The 15,893-nt window shown below is 35.6% G+C and overlaps 1 protein-coding gene across 4 annotated transcripts in view; it reads left to right on the forward strand.

Moving 5' to 3' along the window:
- The first annotated feature begins 3,971 nt into the window (after positions 1-3,971).
- LOC131239744 (importin beta-like SAD2) overlaps positions 3,972-15,893 on the forward strand; it is a 42,440-nt gene continuing 30,518 nt past the window's right edge. For all 4 annotated transcript variants that reach the window (XM_058237590.1, XM_058237592.1, XM_058237593.1 and 1 more), the window contains exons 1-3: positions 3,972-4,328; positions 5,801-5,936; positions 6,018-6,105. In XM_058237590.1, the coding sequence (XP_058093573.1) occupies positions 4,239-4,328; positions 5,801-5,936; positions 6,018-6,105 (314 nt within the window). In that variant the 5' untranslated portion in view covers positions 3,972-4,238. The remainder of the gene's footprint in view (positions 4,329-5,800; positions 5,937-6,017; positions 6,106-15,893) is intronic.

Raw genomic sequence — 15,893 nt, forward strand, 5'->3', positions numbered from 1 at the left:
TTAGAAAGTCTACTGTTTTGAGCATATGATTTCACTGTAGCTTTGTACCTTTTATAACCTTACTTATTATATTCTAATTACGTTTCTAAGGCTAGGAGATAATCAACAAGGTTTACCTATAAGGTTGAGATCATCTAGAAACTTAAGAGTTGTTTTGGATCAAGTGTTAGGGTCACTAAGGCACCTCATTTACATGTTTTTCGCTCCTTGATGCTCATGCCCTCTCGCGTATTCGCTCATCAACTTCTAAAGGCTTAACCGACTCTTGGACACATGGACTTACGTGATTGATAGACAAGCTGCACAAATAAATTTACCAACATTACCAACTAAGTTTGCTGCGTAGTCAACTCACTTCGGTTTAGTTTTGTACGATGGTTCAAGCCCATGTACAATGAGTGCACAGTTAGGACCGCATAGTCATTGTGTCTTTGAGGCCAACTGTCCAAGTTCCTATTGCACTTGGGACGCGGTACATGGAGGATAGATTTGGTTTCAAGCTGAGTGACCTAATCATGCCTTAACTTAAACGAATAAATCATATTTTCTTACTTTATTTTATTATTTAATTTTTTATTTTTTCAAATATTTTTTATTTTTTCAACACATTATTTTCAATGAGATATTGGTGAAATTATTTTGTAAGATTAGATGAACAAGTTCTTTATTGGTGATAAGACAGTTATTGGCAAATTTAGCAGCTTCTTTTATGGGATAAGCAATTGTGTCCATAAATTTTATGGTTCGAAGAGGGGGTATTGGTCGTGTGATGGTTTCGCCGGTAGTAGTTTCCCATTATTGTATTTTTTGATGCAACATCATAATTTTGAGAGTGGAATGAAAAGTGGAAAACCAGGAGAAGAAGGGAATGTTCTTTTGTTGGGTTTCCATATCATAAAACCATTGAGATTTGAGAGAGATGCGTTCCTCGTAACTAAAGAACCAAATTTTTAGGAGATGATGCATCAAGTCATCACCTAAAGTTTGTTTATCTATTTGAAAAGAGTTTTCAAGGAGGACAAGAATTTCTCTATAAAATTCTCTTTCAGTAGGATTATATGATTATAGTGAACGAGAATTCTTTTAAATAAGGTATGCTACGTTTGTTGCTTTATAATGGTTTAATTTTGAGGTAAATGACTTTTTGGTCTGGATATCAACTTTTAATTTGGAAAAGATTATTTCGATTGAATCATGATCATTTGTTTTGATCATAGTGAGTTCAATCCCTACTTCTGGGATTGGCTCATGAACCCTAGAAAATTTTCAGCTATCGAGATGAATACTTTCATTGCAAAATTTTGAGAGAGAGATAGCTTAGAATAGAATTTAAGGGCCTGTTTGGCTGGGCGGATTGGAAGGGATTGGATGGTATTGGAAGGGATTAGAAGTTAAATCCCGAGATTGGCCGGGCATGCCAAACAAACTAGGTGATCTGATCTCGGGATATAGCAGTCCCATGGATCTTAAGACAATCCACTGACAACACCATCATTGTCTTTAAATCCTATCCAATCCACCCTAATCCGTTCAAATTTGCCTGGGACGTGTTTGGTTCGAGGGATTGGAAGGGATGGGAAGGTTTAATCCCGGGGTTGGCCGGGCGTGCCAAACAGACTCGATATAGCAATCTCGGGATATAGCAATCCCATGGATCTTAAGACAATCCATTGACAACACCATCATTACCTTGAAATCCATGCCATCCACCATAGTACCATTCAATCCCTTCCAATCCACCTGCCCAAACACACCCCAAGGATCCAAGATCATCTCTATAAATACCTATTTGTTTTATGAAATAATGTAAATTATATATCCATTTCATAATTTTTGTTAATTTACGTTTTTTTGTTTATTTAATCAATGTATATTCCCTTTTCAAATACCCATTTTTTGTCACCAGATATTCAATAGTTAACATATCATATGTAAATTATAATTTATGTCGACGCAAATGGGTGACAAAATTACTTGAGTTGTTTATGAAAATGATATAATAAATCATGTTGTATTGCAATGATTATGCTTCTTATCAAGATATGTCATGTTACATTTTAAAATCTTAAATAAGAAAGAACCATTGATAATAATAATGATTATTTTTAATTTGTTGAAAAGTTGCCTTACATGCCACCTGCCCTTGTTGATTGGTGGCCTATCCTATTATAATACAACATATTGTATTGTTGATTACTAATGTAAACTGCACTTAGTCTATGTAAGTTTACCACCATTTATACTTATGATTGTATATATTTAATGAATTAAATAAAGAGAAAATTCGGATAGTCCAATACTTTAATTACGTCATGGATAGAGACCACTCGACAATCATAATGACACAAGACATTAATCACCCCACTTTTCTCACTAAGTTTAAACTATCTATGTTTATTTTATTATAACCATTCATCAGCCTGTGGCAACGTATGCTCTATCCAAAATAGAACCCTATAATTTGAATGGTCATTGTACACACATGCCTGTTGAGAGGATGACTAACAATCATCTCAAAAAGAATAGTGACCGAGCCAAAAAAAAAAAAACCACGAGGACAGATCTTGTTCTTATCCATTTCTTTGACATGGTTTTTTTTTTTTTTTTTGATTTTTTTTTTGATTTTTTTTATAATATCATCATCCAAAGCACTTATTATAACTTCGTAAGGACTTTTTAAAATTTAAAATTTTGATAAAATTTAGGAATATTTTATCACAATTTCCTTTAAGATTTGAAATTTACAAGTAGTGCTCAAAGGTGTTTATTCATAATAAAAATTACATTACTATCTTTTTAAAAAAAATAAAAATTTCATGCTTATTTATAATAGAAATTATATTTAAACCTTTTAGAGCTGTTTTAAAGTGTGGATTTGGAACCCCGGGATCTTAAACCCTTGTATTTGAAATCCTTTTATTGTGTTTAGCACCCCGAATTCGAAATCAACTTTAATCCAAATGCAGCTATGCATATATATATTTAAGGAGTATTAATTTAATTACTAAATCAACTTTAATATCCCTAATTAGTGAATGTATGTAATGTTTGACACAATAGTTATAATAAGCCCGTTGAAACATATACATTACCCTAAAATGATGAAATTCTAAGTCTTGGATGGGCCACAGGCACAAGATCATGTCTGAGTGACTAATTAACTATTTTTAACTGTTAATTTATATAGATAATGTTTGGACGACACTGATCATCGTATTAAAGTAATTATAGTGACGCAATTGATAATTTAATTATTTTGGGATATCATTAGTGAGTCATGTGTCCAATAAATTAATAATCCAGTGACACACATGTTACACATGCAACTCTTAAGGGAAACTTAGATGTAATCCAAGCTTTTATTGTGGATTTCAAATCCTCTATTTCAGGGATTTGAAACTCCCGATTACTTTATGGTGCCAAATAAATAGGGGATTTGAAATTCTCTCGAATTCGCTAAATCCATGGTGCCAAACAACCCCTTAATTTTTTATTTTTTTTTCCATGACATCAAAGCCAAAAATCAAAGACTTTAGAGTCTTACACGTCTTACATCCAAGCTATCCAACGGATGTACACCAACATTATTATCAGAGAACATTATTGTTAAATGGTAAAAAAATAATAGTGAATCTAATCTTAGGCTAATCCAGTAAAAAAATTAAACACCATTCAAAATATTCTATTCGAAGTGCAGTTGATCCGATGATCTGATCAAATTGATGTTGTATTCATGTTATTATAACGGTGTGATGTATATGTTGGATGGTTTGGATGTTGTACGCGTATCACATCCACAAGCAACAACCTTTGCTAATTTTTCAAGTGAAAAAAATCAAATAAGGGTAATTTTGTAAATTCGTCCTAAAAAATCAGCCGCGATAAATTTATATGATCGTGTAGAATGAAAAGAGACCGAGATTTTGAAAATATCTCGGCGATATGTCCATAAAACTGCGTCTTGTACATGGCCCGCGAAAGAACAGAGAAACGCACGGTTTCCTTTTCGAGTCAACTTGCAAAACCCTAGGTTTAAATAACACCCATCTCTCTTTCTTTCTTCTTTCATCGCATCTTTTACTCTTCTGTCTGCGTCCACGCCATCTGAAACTCCACAGATAATCTATTTCAAAAATCCTAGAAATTCAACTCTTCAATCTTATTCTTCTCCTTTCCTCCCTTTCTTCTCCCATCATCTTGATTTCCAGACATAAATCTAGGGTTTTCTTTTGTCAATCATGGATCTGCCGAGCCTAGCTCTTGTGCTCCAAGCAGCACTTAGCCCTAATCCAGAGCAGAGAAAAGCTGCTGAAGAGAGCCTCAATCAGGTGATGAATCTTCTATTTCTCATTTTTCTCTTTTATTTCATTTTTCTCTCGTGGAGATTGTTTCGGTTGATTGCGTTGGAGTCAATTTGATTGATTCTAATCATGTTTTGGGAATTTGTTTTGTTTTGTTTTTTTTTTTTTTTGTTGTTGTTGTATTTATTCACCTTCTTGTTGTATTTGAATACTAATCAGTATATTGAGTTTCATCTGTTTGGATGCGTGGCAGAAGATAACATGGATTGTAAGGTGTTGTTTTGCCTTAATTTTTGTTGGATCTGGTTGTTACGTGCATCTGAACTTTACCTGTTTTATCTCTCAGAGGTTATTTGACTTTTGGATTGATTTAGTGTATACTTGAAAATGACAATTCATGTGCGATCTCAACCAATATCATAATCTATTAATTGCATGGGATTTTGATATTGTAAATTGATGGTTCTGTTCACGTTCATTCATTAGATGGCATCTCAATAATGAATTAGCTAGCTGTTATCCTATATGCATGGATTATATGTCATTATTGATGTGGGTTTTAATTCTTCAGTAGTCCTGGTCTGTTTTATGAACACCATTTTTGTCTTCCACAATTTGTGGGATCTCAACCAATACCATAATCTATTAATTTCGTAGGATTTTGATATTCTAAATTGATGGGTCTGTTCATGTTCATTTGTCAGATGACATCTCAATAAATATAGAATTGGCTAGCTTTGATCCTATATGTATGGTTTATATCATGGTTATTGACGTGGGTTTTAATTCATCAGCAGTCTTGATCTGTTTTATGAACACCATTTTTGTCATCCACAATTTGCTGGATGCAGATGCCTAGATGCTTCTTCATCTGAGTGCTCTGAATCCCATTTCATGGTTAGCAGTTTGAAATGCAGTCTGACTTATTGTCCACTGCTTGAAATAAGAATGCGATGATAAGGGATCCAGACCGTTATGGCTGCATTCCCATTTTAGCCTGTTTTTACGTGAGAAAACATAGGGCACATCCCGCTATCCGATTTTGTGTGGGGCACAAATGCTTCCCTCTATAAAATGTTTCCAGATTGGGTGTCATTCACCATCAGTCTTTTTCCAGGTTTACATGTAAATATATCCCAAACCAGAATACTACAAAGATAGATCTGTGTCATCATTCACTATTATAACAATTCTTTGAAAGTTTTTACACGTGTTTTTTTTTAATTCTTTTTTGTTTTGTTTGTTTTTTGTTATGGTTATCCCCTCCTTTTCTTTGGAACTATCTTTTGTTTTCGGCACCTTTTAGTGTTGCTCAGTGCATAGATATATGATCTATGTCGTCTTTTTGTGGGCTTTAGCGAGTGTCATAAAGGCAGGGAATACATGATTACTCATTAAGTAAAAGAGCTTAGCTATCAATTGAGATTGTTTATAGTTTGTTTCTGAACTCAATTTTCCTTCATTTGCTTGATATCTATATTTGTTTTCCCATTTTACAGATCCAGTATGCTCCGCAACACTTGGTGAGGCTTTTACAAATCATTGTTGATGGTAATTGTGACATGGGTGTACGACAAGTTGCAAGCATACATTTCAAAAATTTTGTGGCTAAAAATTGGTCACCTCGCGAGCTAGGTATATCCATTTTGCAATGTGTTTTATGTCTATTAATGCCTAGCATGGAACTTTAGTAGATTTTATGTCTAATTATCGTAGGGGAGCAGCAAAAGATATCAATAGCCGATAAAGGCATGGTCAGGGAGAACCTCCTCGTGTTTATTGTTCAAGTTCCTCCTTTATTGAGGTACACTGAGATTTTTTTTTTTTTTTTTGTCAAGCTCAAAACATGTGATGACTCAAATGCAGTGGTAACTATTGATTGCCAACGAGAAAGCAAATGATAGTCAATTATATGTTCTTGATTGCTTTTCTGCATTAGGCTTAATGGCCGAGAAGTTCCAAAGATTTGGCAGATTCTGTTGTTTATTTAGCTCTTTGCTTATTATGATTTCTTAGTTCTTATTACACCCATAAGAAGTGGTGGCCTTGTGTGATGATTTAATTTGTTGATTAATTTTATTCTATATTTTATGTTGATAAACTTGCATTTTCTCGTAGATTTGTGTTGAATTGATGTCTAGATATACTTTTTCCCTGGATCAAAACATAGTAAATTACAGATGACAAGAGGTCTACACGAAGGATCTGAAATTCACAAAGAGACAACGACACAAATCGCAACCTCATAGATGGCAGATCTACAATCTACTCCATTATTAGAAAGTTTGTTGTCCTTTTTTGTACTTTGTCTATATTTCCCATACTAGTGCTGGTTTTTTATAAGAAAAAAATCGAAAAGTTTAGGATTGAGATTTTTACTGTGATGGAATGGACTGAACCTCTCCAATTAAAAAATGAGGGAATTTAAACTTCCTGAAGGTTGAAATACACTGCCCAAGGTGGTGCGTCTTGGTTGATGAGTTAATGACATCTCGACTTGAATCGCAAGGAAATGGACAAGAGTACCCTCCACAAGAATATTTGAGTAGAGCGGGAGAAATACTTTATTGATATTCTTCTTAGAATACTCCAAAAAAAAGTTCACGCTTACAAGATTTTGGAATGCTTACCTCTAATCCCCCTCCTCTTTATAGACCCTAGATGAATCTTCAATGAAGATCCCCCAACTAAGAGATTGATTTCAAAATCAATTGTAGTTGATTTCAAATCAATCTAATCTACCCAAGATGTTAAAAGCCTAATAGTAGTGAAAGCAAATCTAGGAAATAATCTTGAAAATATTCAATCACATCTTTAAATCAGCCCCATATCATTCACCACATCCTCCCAAGTTTCCCAGAAATAGTAAATTATAGCTTTAGATATTTAGGCTCCAAATCTATAAATAAATAATCCAAATCAAAATATTTTGGGCTCTACAGTGGGCCGTTGGCCAGCATTATACCCCTAGAGTTGAGCGTGTTGAATGCTTCATTGCAAGTGGTCGAGGTTTAGATCCAATCTTTTCAATTCTTAACCTGTGATCCATGCGCATTTAAAATAAGCTTTATTTATTTATTTATTAAATTTCACCAAGTATTGCTTTTTTGGCTTCATCGAATATTAGTAGTCTTCATGCACAACACTTGGTTTAGATAAACCTCGGGCATCCACAAATATATCGAACACTTACTTAAAAATGGGGTCCTCATTGTATTGTTCTTTTAATGTCTCGAATCCCATGACCTCCACAACAAGCGTTCCTAGTATAACTACCATCTCACCTAAAGCATTTGTTGTTTTGTTATGACTTCAAGCTTTGTAACACAAGGAAAGTATGTTCTTGTAGGAAAGTCATCCACTTTGCATGACGAGCACTCAACTTCTTTTGGGAGTTTATCTCAACGCCTTATGGTTTGAGTATAAAATAAATTCCTGATGAATCAGTTAATGCCTCTAATGTTGTACGACTGGATGATTGCATAGAACTCGAGACCATACATGGAGCATTGTTATCAGCATCGCATGATTCACAATATGAATTGTATTTTGTATCATATTGGTGTGCGATTAAACGATTAATTGTACACCCAAATCACAAATTTAAAAAATAGAATAGTACAGTTATTTTATCGAGTCGTATGAATTGCATGCCATTTTTTCTAACACAATTCTACACTCAAGAGAGGTACAAAAGAACAAAGTTATTAAGGGACTCTTTTATGTTTTTTAAGATAAATTTTTTTGAAAGACAGTAAAAGAAAGCAAAGGAAAAATATAAGAATCCTTTACTATCATGATATGTATACAATGTACATTTTCTCAATTGATAATATTATGATATGTTTTTTTTTTTTGTGTGTGTGTGTGTGTGTGTGTGTGTGTGTGTGTGTGTGTGTGTGATGGGAAATGGACGATTGATGTGTTTTTAATCTTTTCTGATTTACTAGTATTTTTCATATCTTTTCAATATATATATATATATATATAAAAGAAATCAGAAAAAAATCTTACTATTCACAATTCGATATGATTCGATATGATTGTGCCCCTATTATGATTTTGTGATACGATAATGATTTTGAGTTTTTACAATATTGACGTGGAGTAGTTCTTTTGTGTATCATTAAGCTTCTCACTAAAGAAACCGATCGACTTTCCTTTCCAACTCAACATAGTACCATGCCATATTTGAAGTGTCACTTTTCACTTTAAAGGCTTCATTGAATTTTGGAAGTGCAAGAATTGGAGCCGTCATCTTCTTTTTTATGATACTAAAGCTTTAGTCTGCCTATTTAGCCCATTCGAACTTCCTCCACACATGTAATCGGTGTCAAGTGCAATGATTGTACTGAAATTCCAGATAAGTCTTTGATAAAATGTCTCTAAACTGTGGAAAGAACGGACCTTCGAAAGGATTCATGTGTGGGCCACTCTGCAGTGTTCTCAATTTTTTCATGGTTAACCTTGATTCCTACTACAAACACAATATACCCAAAAAAAAAACACAACACTATCAATAAGAAAGGAATGCCTTTTCAAGTTAACGAGTAGTGACTCCTTTTGTAGTACATCAAATATCTGTCATAAATGATCAATGTGAACAGATGAATAATGACTAAAAATAAGAATATCATCGAAATAGGAGTACCTTTGTTATCATTCTCATGAAAGTGCTCAATGATTTGAAAGGATGAATGGCATGGCGAGTCACTCATACAACCCATCTCGAGTCTTAAATGTAGCATTGCACTCGACCCTGGGCTGACTATGTATTTGAAGAGATTTGCTCAAGCAGATCTTTGAAAAGACCTTTTCTCTATGCAACATGTCCAACATATCATCCAAGAGGAATAAGAAACTAGTATTTAACAGTAATCCGGTTAATTGCACGATTGTTCATACACATTCTCCAAGATCCATCTTCTTAGGGGTTAATAATGTCGGAATAGCATGTAACAACATGCTTTCCAAATTGAACCCTTTTGTAGTAACTCTAATTAGGGCTGAAAGTTGGGTGGGTTCAACCCGACTGACGCGTGACTGACCCGACATTGGGTTGGGCTTGGGCAGGATGTATCGGGTTTGGTCTCGGGCTTGGGCCATACAAACACCAACCCGATAAAACTTGGGTTGGGCTTGGGTTGAGGTCTTGGGTTGCCCGACCCAGCCCGAACCCGATCAATATATAAGTTCCTTATAAATTAATTATAATTGCGAGTGTGGATCGTTTGTGTTGAAGGCACAGGAAATCCCAATGTCGTCGGTTTTCATTGGTCCACATCATTTTCGATGACTCAAGCTAACAAGATACGCTAGATTTCTCCCTCTCAAATAGATTGCTTGATACACTATACGACTTTTAATGGAGTAGTCCTATATTTTAGATTATTTGTTTACAAAAATGAACTTCTTTACCATAAATAAATACATATATAATTAATAAAATTATAGGTACAAAAAATAAGACGTGTATTGAAAATATAATAGACTAATGTAATAATGAAAATATTAGTATATATCTACTTGGCCAACCCGACCGAGCCCGCTTGGGTTGGGCTTGGGTTGAGAATTTCCAACCCGAGGTTGGGTTGGGTTAGGGTTGAGGTATAGGAACCTTGGGTTGGGGTAGGGTTGAGCACCAACCCTACCCAACCCGCCCGACTTTCAGCCCTAACTCTAATAACATGTAATGATATCCTTTCCAAATTGAACCCTTTTGTAGTAACTCAGTAACATGTCTGTGGAGCTCGACTTGTTCGACTGGACTCATTTGGTAGTGCATAAGATTCAATAGACTCGAACTTGGGATTAAATCAATGTAATGTTGAATGTGCTTCATAGGAGGGAGCCCAACTGGGAGTTCTCCGGGCACCAGCTCTTCATATTCATGAAGGAGCTCTTGTATAGGAGGTGAAACATCACTGTTTTGTTCTTCTTTAGCCATGAAGACAAATGATGCTAGTCTCATTGCTTTTCTCTTCAAACTTTTCTTCATTGAACAAATTTTTTTTTTATCCTCCATCTTTATTGGATTCGGGCACTGGAAGATGTTTCATTGGGTGCAATGTAGTTTAACAAATATTAGCGATATTATCAATAAGATCATTGATATTATCGGTATTGCCAAGTCAGCATTACGGCAATATTGTAACCAGTGTTAAAATTATCGCCGATATCATCGAAATATCGCCGATAATATCGGTGTCGCTGCACTAGCGACACCGAAACCCTAATTTTTCGTTTCTCTCCTGAATATCGGTGAAACATCAGCGAAATTTTCATTATCGTTGATAATTTGAATTATCGCTGAGAATATCGCTTGTAGCCTTGCGCAAATAAGTAAAAATTGGAAAAAGAAGAAGATTTGATTTCGGTATTACCTGGTTAATCGGAACTCGGAAGAACAGGATCTGACATCAATTGATAGCTCCCTCTTCGACAGAGGTAAGAAAAATCTCAAAATTTCCCTTCGATGTTGCAAGATGGATGATTTCGGCAAAAAATCTAAAATTTTGGGAGATTTCTTCCTGATTTGGGATGGATTTAGGGTTTTGAAACCCTCAATAAAAAATCCCCCTTTATGAGATGGGAGAGTTTTCAATGCAAACAAAATCCTCTTTTCGAAAATCCCTCTTTCTTTGGTGAAATTCCCTCTACAAATCGTTTTTCTAAAGCTTCGTGGAGGCGGATTGCATACTGATATATTTAGTACACTTTATCATACTAAGTAAACTCTCTTGGGCCCACCTTGAATGTATGTGGTTTATCCATGCTGTCCATCCTTTTTTCCAACTCATTTTAGGGCTAAGCCCAAAATTGAAGCATATCCAAAGCTCTAGTGGACCACACCACAGGCAAGAGTGAGAATAATGATTTCCCTTGTTGAAACCTTCCTAGGGCCCATGGTAATGTTTATTTGTCATCAAACCTTTTCATGAGGATACAAAGGCAAGGATGAAGGGATAACACAAATATCAACTTGATTCAAAAATTATGTGGCCTCGAAGAAGTTTCAATGGTAGGCGTTCATTCTCAATGTTTCCTGTGGCGTGGTCCACATAAGCTTTTGATATGTTCAACTCTTTGTACATTTCCATAAAATTTCTTTCTAAAAAGGATGGACGGTTTGGATAAGACATCCAAATCATGGTGGGCCCCACATAATTTACAAAGTACACTCACTCGTATACTCAATAGGCAATCTATTTATTAAGGGAAGTGGATTAGGTGTTATGCGAGTAATACTTTAGTGGGTGTTACCCTTAATGTACAAGGCCACGTTGATGCATTTTTTGTGTATCCACACTGTCCATAAGTTTTTACAGATCATTTTATGAATTGATGTGAAATCTCAAGTAGCTCCAAATGTGAAAGCCTCCAAGAAGTTTTCAATGGTAGACGTTCAGTCCTCACTGCTTTTTGTGGTATGGTCCACTTGAGATTCGAATTTGACTCATTTTTTGGCCAATGCTTGAAAATGATCTTGTGAAATGAATGGATGGTGTGGATATAACACATGCATCATGGTGGGGCCAACAAAACTTGGTAACATCAACACACCAATTAGGTCCGTGGTTTGGCACACCACGCAATCCGCCTCCTGGAGCGGGACATTGGTGAGACACCGGAACAACGATTTGAGTGGGACCCTTAATGTAGGGCTTACCTCGATGCATGCATTGTATATCCATGCCATCCATTTGTTTTTCCACATTATATTAGGGCATGGTCTAAAAAATGAAGCAAATATAATTTTCATGTAGACCACACCATCGAAAACAATGGTTATTGGCCATTAAAAATATTATATGGGCCACAAAAGTTTTGGATCAAATGGATATTTGTTTTTCTATCCAGGTCTGTTTGACCTGAACAATAGGTTGATAATCAACAAACATTACGGTGGACCTGAAGAAGGTTTTAATGGTGGACGTTCAATGACCACTATTTGTTGTGGTATGGTCCACCTGAAATTGCTTCTTCATTTATTGGACCACACCCTAATTGAAACTGGAAAAACAGATGGACGGCATGGATATACAATGCATGCATCAAGGTGGGCTGTACGGTCAGGGTCCCACTCACATTGTTGTTCCGGGGCGACTTTAATGGATATTTGAGGTGCGACTTTCATGGATCTTTGGATCCACTGAAGTGGGTGGAATCCCTGACCGTGGGCCCACCGTGACACATGTGCCTTATATCCACTCCATCCATCTATTTTGAAAACTCATTTTAGGGCATGCTCCAAAACATAAGCAAATCCCAATCGTAGGTGGACCATAATATGGGAAACAGTGGTAATTGACCAATAAAACTTCTCACAGGCCACGAAAGTTTTGGATTAAGCTTATATTTGTGTGGTCTCTTCATCTATGTCTTTGTGAGCTTATTAATAGATTGAATGGCAAATAAACATTCTGGTGGACCCCATGAAGTTTTCATTGGTGGCGATTTAATCACAATGGTTTGTTTCATGTGGTATGGTCCACTAAAGATCTGGATCTTGTTCATTTTTCAGATCATGACTTGACAGGAGCCATCATATTTGATGGACGGTGTGGATATAAGGCACATACATCATAGTGGGCCCCACAGTTATGTAATGCATTTTTTTATTATTTTTTTTAAATTTCTAAATATGAAAATATGTGTATTTAGGCATGTCCTGAAGTTTTACTGAAAAATTCCAACATTTTACTCATGTTTTTTCCTTTTTTCCTGAATTTCCAGTTATCGGCGATATTATCGGCGATAACGATACTATATCTTTATCTCCGGCCAACGAAACATGTAGCGACACTGACAATTCGAACACTAACCGTAACTACTAGATGTATACTTTTTTTCAAATATTATCAATATTTTCGATAATATCAGTGATACCTAGGATATTGTTGATATCAACGATACTTTGAGAAGAATCCCTTATAAAACTTCCCTGGTATAGGCGATACCATTGGTCACATATCCTTGATACCAATGATAATTTATCTGATACTAAGGAAACATTTATAAATAGGCAAAAAGTGATAGAACATTGAAAATTTTCAAAAAAAACCTAAAGTATCTCCTTTTTTGGGGGGATTTTTTCCTTGGGTGATTTCGATCACTCTTAATTTTTATTGAATAAAAGTTTGAATTTGGGGATAAATCTTGACTCGAAATGAAGATGGGCTAGAACTCAAAGGTGACAAAAAATCCATAGATTTTTGTATTTTTTTCAAGTATAACATGGATTGCAATGAAAATCCATGTGTATGCATGATTCACATGTATTGAGTGGCGAATAAGTTAACATTTTTTGTGGCAAAAAAATTAACGTTTAAGTGAAAAATGGGGAAAATCCTAATTTTTTCAATTTTATATTGGAGAATATGTTCTTCATTGTTAATTAATGTGGAATTTTTATATATTTATGAGTGGTGGCCAATCTACTAATTGGCTACAAAATTTATATATTTATTTTATGCTGATTTTTTCAACAACACGTGGCTAGGCCTCAATAAAATGGAAACTTCTTATATATAGTTGCTTTTTACAATGTTTTGATTCCTACATGTGTAAACATGTGCCTAACATCTTCTGAAGTTTCGCTGAAAATTACACATTCTTCCAACATTTCCCCAATGTTTCCTCGAACAATGATATTTTTTGAGTATCGGCAACAATATTGGTGATACCGATACATGTTTCCATATCTTCGGCTATTGATACATGTAAGGATACTGATACTCTGAATGTTGGTGCAATGTGATATTAATACCATCCTTAGTGAAGGAATAGGTGTTTACCCAGGTCAAATGCACCATCTCTCAGTCCCACAATCACTCTCCATAACAAAATGTGCCATGTATTCATCTCCCATGGGGAGCACGTCACACCACACCTTATCCATTTATTTAGATCCAATAGAGAATGAAACTATGCAGCTGGAGTTAACATATTATGTACTTTGAATTTTAAATAATCCCCCTTGTCTACCAAATTGTGCATATTTTCTCACCAGAAGCACAAGTGGCGTAGAAGATAATGTGTCGCAAGCATCGCCCCTCATCAATCACCTGAAGTGTTGATGGCATAATCCGTTGGATAATCAATGATCACCATACATACCTGCTGGCTGCTGCCACTTCTTTAACATGCACCCTATCCTTGTTTGCATGTTTTGTTTTTGTATTTATTTATTTTTATATTCCTTATTATCTTTATCTTTCATTGCTTGTGGTTGAGATGTCTTCAACATTTTCTTCTTCCTTGACCAAATTTAGTTTAATTGTGGACTGATGTTCAAGACAGTGAAAAGAACGATCTCCCAGTGGCCCACAGATAAAGCACGCAAAAGGAGTGTTGTTTTGTCCTGTCTTGGGTGTGCCAGCCTCCTGTCCATAACCACCTCCCCCTAGGTTGGTGTTTATCTTCATTGTTGGACGTTGGCCTATAGTCCCTCGACTCATGGGAGGTCCTGTGGTTGCCTCAAGTTGGAAATTAGTATGCAGCTCTATCATTGATGACGGTCCTTGTGGGTCACTAAATCATCTCTTAAATCCCCTATTAATTATCACTTTGGATTTTAATGCAAGTATGTATGTATTAGACATCTTAAATACATCTTTGAAAGCCAATTCACAAAACCTTGCTCATGATGTCAATGTAAGGAACTCCTTGGTGTATTCATTTACTGATTTATACCTTTGATATAGATTGTAACATCTTTGATAGATGTCATGGGCATAAGTTCTGGGTATGAATTTCCTTTTTAACTTTTTCATCTTCTACCAAAAATTTACTCTCCTCCTTATATTGATGGAGAAGTTTGGCTTGGAGACCATCCCACCATGCTAAAGTGCAACCGGAAAATTTCATAGTTGCTTACCAACCTTCTAATTGTATGTGATTTCCTTCTACTCGAATACTTTTTTCCCCTGGCTCAACTAATCGATGAAATCGTCAACATGCAACCGACCATAAAATTTTAGATTTTTTACCTTAATTCCAAGCTCTCTCTCACGTTCCCACGATCAAATGATTTGATCATTGGTGTCTTCACAAATCGTGGCCTGCCTGTTGTTGGTTAAGACCTTGGTGAAGCTTTTCCCTATGTGTCCACATTGTCCAACTTCGTTCTCAGGGTTCCTTGCACGCTAGAGTTCTCCTACTTGATCAGTGAGATTGCCTATCGAATGTATGAGTTGATCTATTCCATGGGTGTGCGGGTCGATTGAGCTACTTTCGCAAACTCTTCCTATGTTACCTCTTTTGACACCATTAGAAGATGGTGTAGAGTAGAAAATTCCCAAAGATAACCCCCCTTTGATGCCAAAATGGTGCAACCCAGTTGTCGAGTCAATGAAATCTCGACACCTGAATTAAATGGACAACAGTACACCCACAAGAATATTTAAGTAGAGAGGGAGAAATATTTTATTGATATCAAACTTCTTACAAAACAAAACTCATGCTTGGAAAGTTTGGAATGCTTGCCTCCTACACCATCCTCCCTTTTTATGGACCCTAGATGAATCTTTAATGAGGATCCCCCCACAATGAGATTGATTTCAAATAAATTATAGTTGATTTCAAATCAAT

Source organism: Magnolia sinica, chromosome 3 (assembly GCF_029962835.1).
Source record: "Magnolia sinica isolate HGM2019 chromosome 3, MsV1, whole genome shotgun sequence".
Lineage (NCBI taxonomy): Eukaryota > Viridiplantae > Streptophyta > Magnoliopsida > Magnoliales > Magnoliaceae > Magnolia > Magnolia sinica.